The sequence below is a fragment of the Orycteropus afer genome, unplaced genomic scaffold, assembly GCF_000298275.1.
Source record: "Orycteropus afer afer isolate SDZICR_OR568_19922 unplaced genomic scaffold, OryAfe1.0 scaffold00018, whole genome shotgun sequence".
Taxonomy (NCBI): domain Eukaryota; kingdom Metazoa; phylum Chordata; class Mammalia; order Tubulidentata; family Orycteropodidae; genus Orycteropus; species Orycteropus afer.
Window position 1 is genome coordinate 15,925,883 of NW_006921605.1, and position 15,576 is coordinate 15,941,458.

Consider the following 15,576-nt stretch of genomic DNA (forward strand, 5'->3'; position numbering starts at 1 on the left):
CTTCCTTCCGAGGAGTGGCTGGTGGGTTTGAACCGCCAGCCTTCTGGTTAGCAGTCAAGTGCCTTAGCCACTATGCTACCAGAGCTCCCAAAATTTAGCCAATGATAATTTTATGGATCACAATAGTACACTGTTCAATAATGTAAACATTTTTGAAACATGCCTATTTTTATATTAGTAAAATGCTTTCTTCAAATAAAATCTTAAGAGGAAGTTAAAAGGAAACAGAAAAGTCGACCTATTCAAGTTGAAGGTAGGGAGGACAGCTGAGAAGGCAGTTAGTGGGAGAAGCAGTAGCACCATTAGACTCCACTGTTACCCTGTTGGTGTGTCCTTCTATTTACCCATTCTTTTGCTTTCAGCTTCCTCTGGAAATTAAGTTTAAGTCTCTTTTATCACATAACTAGGTTTGGGTTCTAACCCAGGTTAGATGTGACCAGCTTAGTTGTCAGCCTGTTTTCACTAGCATTGACCATGAAATAGTATTTGTTATTTTAATGAGAAGCTGACAGAGGATATATTAGGAACTGATTGACAGATGCCACTTTTTGCCAGAAGTTCAATGTGGATCTATTTTAGTTGTTTTTGACACATGCCTTTGTTCTCACTACAGAAACAAACAAATGCATATATATGTAGAAACTACATAGACATATGTAATTAAATAAAAATGCTCTGTATTTAATTTCACGCAATGTGACATTTATTAATAATCACCAGGGAATGAGTTGTTTTGTAGAAGTGAATTTTAAAATAATTATGATTTACTTCTTTTAAGTGGAAAACTTTAAAAAATAATCATTTTTGAGAAAAATATCTAACTACATTTTGGGGTTTCATGAGCACAAGCCCTGGAGCCCGACTTCACGAGTTAGTGTCCTCACTCTGTCCCAAGCTCCTTAACTCTGTACCTCAGTGCCTTCTCTGAAAATGGGGGTAATAATAATACAAATACCAAAGAATCCAGACGAGCTAATGAGTTACTCCATGTAAAGGCCTCAGAACAATATTGTTGCTGTTGTTGTGTTGTTAGGTGCCATCGAGTCGGCTCCGACGCATAGCGACCCCATGTACAACAGAACTAAACACTGCCCAGTCTTAAAATTTAAACTTTAAAACTTAAAATCAGAACAATATTTAAAAAAAAAAAAAAAAACACACCTCATTGTCATCAAGTCATTTCTGACTCATAGTGACCCCTCCTTGGTTTTCTGAGGCAGTATCATTACAGAATAGACTGCCCAGTCTTCCTTCCAAGGAGTGGCTGGTGAGTTTGAACCGCCAGCCTTCTGGTTAGCAGTCAAATGCCTAAGGCACTACACCACCAGAGCTCCTTAGAACAATATTGGGACCCTAATGATGCTCGGTATATGTTAAAAATGATTACCATTACCTTCCCGGGTCAAATACACTAACCATAAACATTTTTGATAATGTAAAGTCATTATGAACATCAAAAATCACACCGTGCCACCACAGTAATTCCCTCACATGGCCTGCTTGCCCTTCCAAAAAATGACTCCTATGTGCTAAGCGCTGAGATCTTTCTTAAAAGTGCTTTTTATCACTCACTCTTCAATCTTAACCTCTGCCAAGTTTTCAACTACTCCTCCTTATTTCTGGTCAGTGTGTAACTCAAACACCATGACCTACTCTACTGCTCCTAACACAATCAGAACTATTTCTAACACGGGAATGGAACTATCTGGGTGGGAGATGAGGGACTTCCCTCTGTGTTTAGCATGCATGTATCAATGCACAGACTTTTAAGCCAGGGTTCCTTAAAGCCAGAAACTGTTTCTCATTTATTTTTATACCTCCAGCCCCCAGCACAGTATTTGGCCCATGTGAGAATAGTCACCAAACAATCTTCTGGGTTTACTAGGGTTCTTTTTAACTGAGTATGTTTATTTTGTATGTTTAAGGGCCTTTTTCAATTATGCTTTTATTTTTATCTATATTCCAGAGCATTGTAAGTGACAGAAAACTGACCACCATGTAAATGAGAAATCACTGCATATTGATCTCCAAAATGAGACTAAAGATGTCATAATCTTTTGGACTTAAAAAAAAAAAAAAAACTTATTTATTTATATGAAAGAACAAACCACTCAGAAAGAGATGATGATCCGCACTGTCAACCTCTCCCTTCTATTGCACCAGTGCCAATGGGAGTAAGAGCTGAACTGATTTGCTCATAATTCTTTCCCTTGAATATACCGTTAATACCAAAAATGAATAAAAAAGGGCTAAATAATAAAAATATAAACCAGCCACTCAAGGATATGCATATTCTCAAACATGAAAGTTTGCTGTGATAAACTGATTTACGAACCCACAAGCACATCTATTGAACTAAATTTATATTTCACTCGAGTCTCCCAGAAATTTAAGCAATTAAGAAATCAAAGCACAGATAAAGAAGGATGCTGTCATACGTGAGGAGACTGCTGCACTGGGGCAGGCAGCATGGTGCAATAAGGCGTCTGAGTTGGTGCTGACCCAAACTGATGGTGGGGCTCCCTGCCTCCTTGTCTCTAACCTCCACTCCCCAAAATGAAAAATACAAGGGATTGGTCTGCATGACTTTTAGCTATCATTTCACTGCACATGTTCATTTTTTAAAACTTCAATAAAGGTATATGTCTTTAGCAAATAAAATTATGCCAGTAGGAAAAAAGCCACTTGATAAGTTGAAAACTATAACTCAATATAATAATATAAGTTGTAGAAATACTCAATTATTTTTAACCTATTTAAAACAATTACATATGAATGGTAAACACTGGAATAAGTATATTTCAGTGGTTTGGGACTCCATCAGACATATCTCATTAGTTAAACAGTTATATCGGAATGATTTCAAGTAGATATTCAATTCTACCACATTTTCGAATATACATGCCTAACATCTGTTACGTGAATTTCTCTAGGTAAACAGCACCATCTTTCACTCTCTGGTGCCTGTTTGGAAAACAAGCAATAGGTTATTTGTAGGAGGCAGGTGTTTCCTTGCTAGTAAAATCATTTAGCCTAACCATTTCCTGATTGAACAGATTAGGACACTTCATCAAACAATGACATTGAATTTTACTGCCCATTATTTGTTTGATGTTCAAAGATCTTAAGAGCAGGCACTGGCCACTACAGATCAATAAAGACCATTAGGTAATGTGTGTGTGCTTAAATTAGGGACAGCATCTGATGCTAACTGCTTCTGCCTCAAAGACAAGCTAGAATGTTATGCTCCCACCACAGTTGCTTTCTTGGAGGCATGAGGAAATAATGTCATTCAGATGGCATTTCCTCCTCCTAAACAGATATTCTGAACTAAGTTTTATACCAAAAGTTACTGAACGTGCACACCTGTAACAGTGTCTAACAAACAAAAGCTCTATACACCCCATTTCGCTATCCAGTTACACAGTGTAGGGCTGTGTAAGATTTATGTCAGTTCTCTGAGCATCAAAAAGGATATTCCCCGAGGGGGGTACAAGACAGCAAATCTTCTAGGCTTGAGATCACAGCAGGTTTAATAAAGGAAGAAGAACAGATGTCAATTTAAAAGAGGGAGATCATGGAATTAATTGTAAAACAAAAAGTGACATGCTGAGCAACATTTTTTTCCAATATAAGTAACATTAGGAACACATGCAATATGCACAAACATGCTTGTTTTTCTTTTAAAGAGCACTGTTATTTTAAACAAGTCTTACTTACATTGAAAACAATTAACACACTTTAACCAGTTACTTTATTTAAAAGGTAGGCCAATTGGCACCTCCTGAAAAGGGAAAAGCTTTAGTTCCGGAGCCTAGGTCTAGTCTGCTGCCTGAAGGGAAACAGAATAGGAATGGACTATTACTAGCTAAAGAGAAACGATGCCCTAATAGTTCCTTTCTTGTGTGTGTCCAACGGCAAGAGAGATGGATGGCAGAAACCTAAGTCTACTTAGTGGCTGAGTACCCAAAAAGGTGATCTGGTGGAGTAGTGGTTAAAAGTTAAACACAAGGTCAGTGGTTGGAACCGACGTGCTGCACCGCGGGAGAAAGAGGAGGCGGTCAGTTTGCATAAAGATGTACAGCCTTGGAAACCCTGTGGAGCAGTTCCACTCTATCCCCCAGGGTCACTGGAAGTCAGAATCGCCTCAATGGCAGTGGTACCCCTCAATAAGGAACAAGGGCAGCAGACTGTCTAGTTGTATCTCTCTACCAGTTCTCAGTAGGACTTGAAAAAGGTTTGGGAGTGGAGTATGTTCATTTAAAGGTTGTCTGTGTGTGCTTTTCTTCTCAGCAGCCCCCCATCTGTCTCCCAGACACCATCTCTCCGGAACAGGGTTGACTACGAAGTTACGACAGAGCAGAGCCTGGGAAGGTGTGCCTCAATGAAGACAAAGCTAGAGATCAGCCCAAAGAATCAATGCTGGACTGGCAAGCCCACCCAGGGGACCCGGAAACCTTATCCAGGGGGAACAAGGCAGGCAAGAGGCATGCTCGCCTGTTGGCAAGTGAAATATTTATGAAGCTACATGGCTCACCAGCAGAAGCTGAAGAAATTATTTAAGTGAAAACAACATATCCCCTCCCTTCCACTTTGAATATCATTTTGTAGACATGAAATACACGTAAGATCTTCCATTGTGCTGAACGGTAGCAATACGAAAACTTACTGTAATTTGAAAGAGCCCATATGCAAGTCAACACAAGTCAGTAGGAATACTCAGTCTTCCAAATAACAAGAAACATTCTTCTTCCTAACATTAAACTTCTGGAGGCCAGAGACTATGTCCAATTAATCTCATCCCCCAGTCCCCTTGACCCAATACCTAGCATGGTATCTTGCCCAATATGGGCATTTAACATCTGCTCAATGAGTATTTGGATAGATGTTGTTGTTGCTGTCATGTGCCGTTGAGTCAGACCCAATTCATAGCGACCCCTCCTTGGCTTTCTGAGGCAGTATCACTATGTAAGTAGATTGCCCCATCTTCCTTCCAAGGAGTAGCTGGTGGGTTTGAACCACCAGCCTTCTGGTTAGCATTATGACATTAATCATGTTTGATTTTAATTTGTATGCATTTTAATTAGTTGAGGAGTTAACCTTTTCCCCACACTTTCCATTATGTATATGTTTCACAAGTGGATTATTTTTGTAAATATTAGAATAGCATATAATATATGAGCAGCAACAAAAGCTTTGCTATTTCAACTACTTTTTTTTTTTTTTTTACTTTCCATGTGTCTTATAAAATCAAACCACTGCCAGTGAGTCATCTCCCACTCAGAGTGACCCTGTAGGAGAGAGCAGATTTGAGTCAACTCCCACTCAGAGTGACCCTGCAGGACAGAACAGAATTGCCCAGTAGGGTCTCCAAGACTGTAAATCTCCATGGAAGCAGACAGCCACATCATTCTCCTCCAGAGAAGCTGGTGGCTTCAAACCAACAACCTTCTGGTTAGCAGACAAGTGCTCTTTCATCTGTCTTATACCAAACAATAACTTTAAAACTGATGTTTCCTAACCATAAATCCACTGGACTCTGTATTTCACTAAGGTGTTAAAAGGGTTTCAACAAAGCCCAAGTTATTACTGGTAACAGGATATCGACATGTCAGTAGAAATACTTTTCTAAATGAGAAGAAACAATTATTAATCAATTTTTCAAAGAAGTAGCCAACTGTTTCATTGTTTTATGCTCTTGTTAAATATTAAAAGTTCTTCTTGCACCTATGACAGAACAGAAGATAAAATAACTCCCTTCTATTGTATCATATTTTCAAACTGGCAGAAAGAAATATAATTTTCAACTCTTGTAAGAGGTTAACATAATAATGTTTTCATTGTTATGTGTCGTCTTTGAGTCAGACCCAGCTCATAGCAGCCCCTCCTTTGGTTTCCGAGGTGGTATTCCGAGGTGGTAATAGACTGCCTAATCTTCCTTCTGAGGAGTGGCTAGTGGGTTTGAACTGCCAGCCCTTTGGTTAGCAGTCAAGTGCCTTAGGCACTATGCTACCAGAGCTCCCCTTTAACATAATAATGTTGTTGTTGTTATGTGCCCTGAAGTCTCCGACTCATAGGGACCCCTCCTTGGCTTCGGAGGAAGTATCACTAGGAAGTAGACTGTCCAGTCTTCCTTCGGAGGAGTGGCTCACGAAATGGAGCACGTAAGCAATTGCTTTTCATAATTAATAATCAAACTGAAGGAAGCCATTTATGAACATGAAAAACACAGAAGTAAAACTTGATTACTAGCTGAAATAAACTTAGAAGGGCTAGAATACGTGGCTTTATAAAGTCAGCCCATTATTAGTTGTCTCCCATGCTATTTTAAATTCTTTACAGCTTCTCACAAAACTTACCTTTTTTTCATAGGTGTGTTTTAAATGACTTTTCTCCATTTGAAATTTATTTTCTTGATCCTGTGAATGAAAAATGTTGTTTTATTATAACTAAAATTAGCACTAGATTTAATAAAATTGGTAATCTATTGAAATCAATCTACTTGACGACAAACCGTCTTTCCAGTTTTGCAGATTATTAATGGAGGCCCATCTACTCAATTTTGTAAGAAGCCCCATGTAGAAAGGTAAGTAGCTTTGTATTATAAGGCGTAACATCTTAGTTTTCAGATGATGTTACCATTCTTCAAAGTACCTAATTCAGAGTGGAACAGCAGCTTTCTCACCCTTAGGGTTAGGAGATTACTCTTAAATGGCCAGCGAATCCATACGGAAAGGATAAACTTGAAGTTGTATCATATACCAGTTTCTGGAACTCTTTGACCACAAGAAGAAAGGAAAGATGTAAGAGGTGCCAAAGACAGAGCAAAAGTGACAGAGAGAGAGAGAGAGAGAGAGAGAGACAGATTATGAAAACGGGTAGATGATCCTCTCAAAGAGGGGAAACTATTCTAAAATACCACTACTGTGTTTTACACAAGTAATGCACGAATTATATGGTTTTTGCAAACCACAAAACCTCTTCACACATGTGTCTGTGCATTATTTACGTGGGTGCATTATATATGGAATAATAAGGTATACTGAAATGAGATTTATTTTTTAAACTAATCTTAAAAAAAGATTATTACAATTAAAATTATTCTTTATTCTCCATATCTACTAGTATCTCATTTGTTAGTTAAAATAGTAAGATAAAAATGATGCAATACAATGAAAGAACCAGCATTGATTACTTGGATTGAGGCTCTTTCAATTGATTCTCATTTATACATATAAATCAAGAAAAAGAGAGGGGCGTTTTTGTCATTGTTCTGTATAAAAATACGTCATTCACCTTTAGTTGTTCCATTCTTTGATGTTCTGATTCCTGTAACTGCTCTTTCAATAAACAGATGGTCTGTTCTAATTCTTCAATCAAACCAGATGCCTAGAAAAATTTTCAAGAGAATATTGATTTTGTACCACCCTGTAACTTCTGGCAGAATAGCTGTACCTTTGATCCTGTTAGTTCTATTAGAATTAAAATTATCTATAAATGTGAACTAAAAAATGTTTTTTCAAGAAAACTACAAAATTAATCTTTTAAGGTAAAATTATAAATTAAATTCTACATAATACTTAATGCTATGAAAACACAACTTTGATATAAAAATAACAGGCTTACAGAAAACTGCTTACATTTTAATTTAAAAATGAAATCTACCAGAATATGTAATTCATAAAAATGTCAAGTGACTGACTATTTTAGGATTGTAGACACAGAGAAAGTTTCGATTTTTTCTGACACAAAAGTGAAAGTGAGGGTCCTGTGAGCACATACATGTGTGTGACACCAAGGAAATTAAGCAGAGCCAAGATTTTAAAATATCACATAATAATGTATACAGTTATTTTATATAAGGTATGATTAACACAGCTGGGAAGGTGCTCAGATTTTTATATGCCTGCTTTAAGAAGTTGGGTGAGTGAAATGGTTTTTCTAGTTGAATTAATTTATTAAATACTTATGTTGTGCTATATATATCACACATTTAGTATGTTTAATATAATAAATGCCAGCAGAAATTGTAAAGTTCAAGATATTTCAAGAATAAAGCAAAGGGAACGAACTTCAAATGCCAGTTAGCTTTCACCTGGTCGTGGATGGCTAAGTGCTGAGCCAGGAAATAACTACTGTCGCTGGAGGATGGACCAGCACATAGGATACCTTAGAAGCTGACAGAGCATGTTCCTGTTTCAGAAGGTTTATATCAGCATCATACTTAGTTTGCAACAGTGTCATATTTTGCTCATACTCCTTCACAAGATGGTCTTTCTCTTTATGCAATGTGGTGCGCCTAAAAGCAATAAAACAAGGTACACTCTCATTATTTTTAGAATCAATCACTAAAACAGACTATTTTCACTCAATCAAATTCAGATACATTCTCTTCTAGTATAACAAATGATAATCCACAATTTTATTAACTTTTAAACATTATACTTCACATACTAGTCAGAACTTCAAAAAACATAACAGTATTTAGGCTGGAAACTTCCCAAGGTCAAATGCACAAACCTACTACTATGGAGTCAATTCTGACTCACAGCGACACTGCAGGACAGAGTAGAACTGCCCCATCGGGCTTCACGGCTACACTCTTTACTGGAGGAGACTGGGGGAGACTGCCACATCTTTCTCCCAGCAGCTGGTGAGTTCAAACCGCTGATCTTTTGGTCAGCAGTTGAGCACTTAGCCACTGCACCACCCTGAGCTCCTTTCAAATGCACAAAGTGGGATTAATTTGGGTAGATAATTTACAGAGTCAATATCAGTACTTTATAGCCACGCCTGGTATCTGACTTCAGATAATACCTTGCCTTTACTTCTTGTAATTCATTGCATGTTATCTGGTAACATCTCTCAAGTTCCATTTTTTCCTGAATTAATTTCTGCCTCTGTAAATTACTGTTCTCTGCTTCTCCGGTCAGCTGCTGGACACGGGCTTCCAGTTCTTTGACCATCTGGTTCTAAAAGAATAGACTGTTGTTAAGAAAGCTTCTGAGTGACTTTGTAACATATGTGTATCATGAAGTTGCCTGAAGAACACACACAGCCACCTGAGACAGGAATAAGAAAAATAAATGTATTAGAAATCAAACCTCTACATTAACCAAGTCTTAAAAAACATCAAGAATATTTTCTGCCACAAAAGTAAGACCATCATGGTTATATACTTTTCATCATTCATTCATTCAACAGATATTTACTGAGTCTGATACTATTTCAGGATTTGGGGACATAGCAGCAAATAAGACAAAGTCCTAATCCTCAAGGAGGCTATATTCTATTTACACTTCTTTTTCAGATCTGTCAGGTGAGTACTCAGCAGTGTTCTTTGTTCTTCATTTAAAGTTTTGAAATGTTCTTAAGTTATAAAACAATGCAATAATATTTTTAGAAAGAAAATCCCTAACTCTAATATTTGAACATGGTAACTATGATCCCTGTACTGTATAGAAATATTTTACTACATAGTTACAGTGTTACTATACAAAAATTTTCATTTTTTGCTTTATTTCCTTTTACCATTTTATTAAAAGCAATTCTCTGTTTTCCTATCTTCAAAATTATCACTTCCGTAAATCACTTCCCTATTGCTTTACACTGAAGTTATTTTGAATTCTTCACTTTTATAATTTGAAACCTAGATAATAGTTTAAAACCCTTCAAGTCCTTTATCTAAAATTAGGGTAAGCAAATAGTAGAAACAAAACTTGATTTTGGTTCTAACAATTAGCAATTGTGTGGACAATTGGGAAACGTTAGTATGATGTTTCAATCAATAACCCTTCCATCGTATCCCATCCTTGTCGCCAAAAAAAATAAATAAATAACCCTTCCATGCTGTTTCTGAGATAAACATTAAAAATAAGGTTTCAAAATTAGTAATATCACAACCCTGACATCTTATTTTTATTTTACCTTTTCTTCTTTACAACACCAGTTAGGTATATGGTTTAAATTTTGGTGCAACAGCTTGAGTATCTGTAAAATCGAGATAATTCTATCCAATGTAAAAGCGTAGTACGTAGATTAACTTTTGAAAGCACACAAAATTCCTGGCTCAGAGACTGAAACTTCTCAGTTGCTGAGATTTCTCCTCTATGCAGCTTACTCACTTGGCTTCTTACTGATGACAGGGTTTCTGAAGATAGTCCACTAGTCAGTAGCTTGTCTTTTCACATTTTTTGTAAAATCTTTTGATAAACAAAAGCTTTTAATTTTTATGAGGTCCCATTTGTTTATTTTGCATTTTGCTGTTTTGCTTTTGTTATTATGTTAGATCATCCAATGTTAAAAGCTACACCTGACAGTGTTAACCCTCATTTTCTTCTAAGAATTTTATGGCTTTAGTTTATACATTTAGGTTCACTTTGTTTCTTATCTATGATTCCTCTGATTTAAAAGTTCCTTTCAGAAGATAGCTTTAATTTCCTAATACATACTCTAAACTTTCCTCATTTTCTAAATACTCATTGACTGGAAGAAACAGAGAAGAATACATCTCTTACCTTTCAGTTTTAAGCGGTGAAATAAAGATGATTTGAATCCTTCTCTCTCTTGAAAATTACCAAACTGAGACAAGAAGTACTAGCAACAAAAATGATAGTGTTTGCTCCATCTTAATGAATCCTAGCAGAGGAACATCTACCACTGGCCGTGATGGAGTGGCTTGCAGCAGATCACACTCACACTGAGAACAACTAAAAACCCAGAAATATTCAAACACACCCATGGAAGGCAGTGGAGAGCATCCCAGCCAGGACTTCAAACATGTCCAGAGAAAGTAACCTCAGAGAGATGAATCAACATTCTGGAAGTCTGTACCCTTAAGGCACTTTCCAATTTCTGTAGGATGGGGTAGGCAGGGAGATCGGAACAGAGGGATGCCAAGACAGCTAGGACTTGAGATTCAAGATGCTACAGAAAGAACGCATAGAGACATGAGCTCCACATAAGCAGCCGTCTCCTAACACATGGCTGAATTCTTAACATGACCAGCAGGAGCCCGAGAAACCATGGAAAAGGCCTGTGGCCAGCAGAGCAGTTTTCAGCAGACTCACCACACTCAGAAGTCAAAAACCGGAAACTCTCCAAGAGGTAGGCCGTCAGTACTATCAGAGTTCCCACCGTCACTTCCATATGCCTTACCAGATAGCCAAACATCATATCCTCTGAAACAGTCCCTTAACAAACAACTCAACAAATGCTCATGTACAATGGAGGTTCTATGTATAAAGCAGACACATACATGCTAGTGATTACGGTTTTTCTGAGGCTTATCAAATGGTACTGTCTACAAGGACTGGCCACACAATTAGGAAGTCCAGGGACTGTGCCAAATAGAATAGTCACTAGGGGGAAGACAGAGATTGGAAGTAAGAAAAAAATTCAATTACAGTAGAGAAATAGAACAGCAGTAAAGCTAAAACGGCAAGGTAAAAGAGGAATGAGTGTAATAGCAGAGGAAACTAAATTATAAGCAGGTCAAAAAACATAACAAAACAAAAATACTAGATAGTTCTGATACTCATTTCTCAAACAATGAGCACATGTCAAGACAGAGCTATTATTAGAAGCTGACATGCATTCTTGCACAAGGACACAATTCAAAGCAGCCCTACTATGCAGTAAGTAATATATAACACAAAAAATACCTTCTTCATTCAAACTTTATTTATTAACCAAATACTTTTGCATATACTGATGCCAACTTCCTGCAGGCCAGTCTCTCTCTGGCTTTAGCAAAGAAGTAAAATATATGATGTCAGTTATTTTATTATTTATTTTAAAAGTATTTTCTGAATACTCACCATGTTTATGCACAATTCTAGGACAAAGTAAATATAAGAAATTTCAAACTTACAGTAACATCAAGGGAAAGATCACATATGTATCTGAACTCCCTTAAGAACAACAGTAATATTTAGCTAAAAATGCGGTGTTTTTTTAACAACAGAAAGAACTGAGAGGATACAAAATAGTGAAGGTCTCAAAATGGGGCAAAATTATTCAGTAAAAATATCCTGATGCAGACTCATGTTTTGTGGGCTGTGACAGTATAGAAAGGTACCTAACAACTGGTGCTGGGAAAGAGTAAGTAACTGTATAGGGAATGATGAATAGGTTACCTTGGGTGCAGAGGAAAGGCCACAATGGGAACTCAAAGGTGACACTTGAAAGGCTAGTTTGGAGTTCTTGAATGGACATGGCTTATAAACAGAAGTTATAACAGGCATTAGAGTAGGAACTCAAGTTCTTGATCATGGAGAACTAGGAGGAATTTCACTAGTGGGATATGGAGCAAGAAGAGACAGGGAGGCAAATGGCAGGTCATTGGAAGAGTCCAGGAATGATACAACAATGGCCTGGATTCAACTGGTTGCTGTGGAAACAGAAGGTAAGAGAACAGATCTCAAAATTATTCAAAGAACAGCCTGATTCCATAAAACACTGAATAAAAGATGACGAGAAGTGGCCAAAAAAAAAAAACTTCCAAGTTCTAAATCTAGTCTGCCAAAGAATGATGCTATCAACGGGGAATTAAGAGAAGGTCTGAGTAAAAAATATTATTTTGAGTATCATAGACATGATCTTCAACAAGTTAAGTCTTAAGTAATATAAAATATCCTATGGGCAATTGATTATAAAACTACAGAGAGCATAAGAAATCAAGGCTGGAGAGTGCTTCAACATTAGAAAGCCACTCAGTGTGACAAACGACATGAACAGAATAAAAGAGAAGCAGCACTTGATCATCTCCTTTGATGGAAAAAAAAGGCATTTTTTAAAAATCCAACACCCTTGATGATAAAAACAAAACAGAAACAGTACCCATACTATGCATTATTTTCAGAAAACAGAGGAGAAAGAAACATTCCCTAGCTCATTTATGAGGTCAGAATTGTCCCCAAACCACACCATGAACATAGACATTAAAAGGACAACTGAACCCTAACATCCTCATGAATATCAATGTAAAAATCTGTAATAAGGTATCACCAATAGAATCCAGCAAGACAGACGAAGACAGACCATCTAGACCAAGGAAGTTTTATCACAAGGATAGAGAGCACAAGGTTGGCTTAACATTTAAAATTCAATTTATATCATTCACCAAATTAACAGAATAAAGGAAGGAAATCACAAGATCATGTCAATAAGCACAGAAAAGTACTTGCTAGCATCTAACCCCCACTCATGATACAAACTCTTAAAACTTTGCCCACGTGAAACACAGTTTCTCCAACCTGATTCAAAGAAATATACATTTAAAAAATCCTACTAACACAGTGATTGGGGAAGGCTCAAAACTTTCACACTACACGGGGAGACCAGGAAAGAGTGTCCACTTTCTCCATTTCTGGAGATGATGAAAATATTCTCTATGTTGATTGTGGTATTAGTTACATGACTGTATACGTTCGTCAAAACACCTTATCGAACACCCACAGAACGTACATTTTAGTGTTTTTAAATTATACCTTAGCAAATCTATGTGAAAAGGGTTAAATGTAAAAATCACTATTTAAAGCAACATCAAAATACATGGATTCTTCAGAAATAAAGTAAACAGAAAATGTGTAAGACAGACTCACTGGAATTACAAAAAAAAATCTTATTAGGGAAGGATATAGTTGATAGTTAGTTACCAGTGATAATAAACTAAGAAATTATCCCAGTTTAGGTTCCCAAAATTCTCAGAGAATGAGCTCCTAATCTAAGATCCCTAGTGATCAAAAAAGAAAAGCAAGTCACAAATGTTATGACTGCAGGAGAAAAAAAGAAATGCAACTCATTTAGAATGCCCCCAAATTTGATATAGGCACTCTGGTAGTGTATTGCCTAAGTTGCTTGACTGCTAACCAGAAGGCAGGCGGTTCAAACCCACCAGCCACTCCTCAGAAGGAAGATTTAGCAATCTACTTCCGTAGTGATTCTGCCTCGGAAACCCAAGGAGGGATCGCTATGAGTTGGGTCCAACTCAATGGCAGTGGGTGAAAATTTAATATATTGGAACTAGGAGATAAATATTAAAATACAATGAATGTTTATAGAAATAAAGATAATTTTTTTAAAGATACCTGAAAGGAAAAACAAACCGTCAAAAGATGACAAGGCATCACAAGAGTGTGGAGGCTTGGTGGGACACCAGAACCTTTCAAGCATGTGAGCAGCAGAGGCCCCCAATTACTGCCGGCCCCAGTGGGTGTTCTGCACATCATCTGGAATTTTCCTACTGCAAACGTACTGCCCAGTTTTCACAATGCACAAAAGTACAAGTGCTAATTCACTGGATATGGATAGAGGAGAATGCCATGGAATTGAAACCAGTGCTACCTGATAATGTTGCTTCAAATGAAGGCCACTTGGTTTAGGTATCAGCCAGAGTACCAAGCAGCCTCACACTCCAAAATCTCATCTGTTCCACTAATGGGAAATACCCTTGAAAGGCCCACTCTGGCTTCATCCAAATATGGTGGCTATAGGTCACATAAGATCATCCTCACTACCAACTTACTCCCTTGATATTCAAGAAGCCACAACCTCAGAAACACTGATCCTTTCTTTAAAAGGGTCTTGGAAACAGCTCAAAGGGTTTTCTTGGCTATAATCTTTACAGAAGCAGTTTTCCAGGCAGGCCTTTCTTCCACAGTACACGGGTACGCACAGGATGGGTTTCAATTTCCAACCTTTAGTTACCAGTGGACAGCTAACAGCCTGCAACACGAACAGCCAACTGGCTCCTTAATTTGTCATTAGAGAAACAAAAATTAAAACAACAATGAGATACTGCTACACACCTATTAGACTGCCTGAAGTCCAAGGACGCACAGCAACAGAAACTCATTCCTTGCTGGTGGAATGCAAACATACACCTCTGTGGAAGGCAGTTCAGCAGTTTACTATAAAGCTAAGAGTCCTACTACACAATCCAGCAATTGTGCTCCTTTTACTCAGCTGATTTGAAACTTATACACACACACATACACACACAAAACAAAACAAAAAAACTTACAAGTGACTGTTTATGACAGCTTTTCTCACAACTGCCAAAAACCAAGGTGTTCCTCAATGGGAGAAAGAATGGATAAACAATTGCCAAACCGTGGTACATCTATATAATGGAATACTGTTCAGCAATAAAAAGAAGCAAGCTATCAAAGCTCAGTTTCTCATTGTTGATATGAGAACTGTCAGATAAGCAAGGGTAGGAGAGCAGGATAATCCATGTGGTAATGGATTAGACTTACAGACATCAGTAGGGACTCGCGTTTACCGTGACATAGACACAGATGGTGACACATGGAAACATTTACAGATGCATGTATATACACGAGTTAGTATACACACATATATTTCCTTGCTCTCTCAGCTGAGAAGACCTAAAAGGAAGGGCATCAGCAACACCCAGGAACCAGACTGATTTCTAGTACCACTCTTCACATAATCCACATTGGTAGCAGTATGTCAAAGGTGCACAGGAATCAACTGAAAAAGGTCACAATGGCCAAAGCTGGAACAATCTAAGCAATAAAATACAGGACCAATTAGATTATAACTCAGTAT

The 15,576-nt window shown here is 37.4% G+C and overlaps 1 protein-coding gene across 1 annotated transcript in view; it reads right to left on the minus strand.

The window, feature by feature from the left end:
• Positions 1 to 15,576, minus strand: part of CEP112 (centrosomal protein 112) — a 600,502-nt gene that overhangs the window by 434,089 nt on the left and 150,837 nt on the right. The window contains exons 13-16 of the mRNA XM_042783552.1: positions 8,818 to 8,972; positions 8,170 to 8,299; positions 7,297 to 7,389; positions 6,360 to 6,419 (exon numbers count right to left, since the gene is read on the minus strand). Coding sequence (XP_042639486.1) covers positions 6,360 to 6,419; positions 7,297 to 7,389; positions 8,170 to 8,299; positions 8,818 to 8,972 — 438 coding nt within the window. The remainder of the gene's footprint in view (positions 1 to 6,359; positions 6,420 to 7,296; positions 7,390 to 8,169; positions 8,300 to 8,817; positions 8,973 to 15,576) is intronic.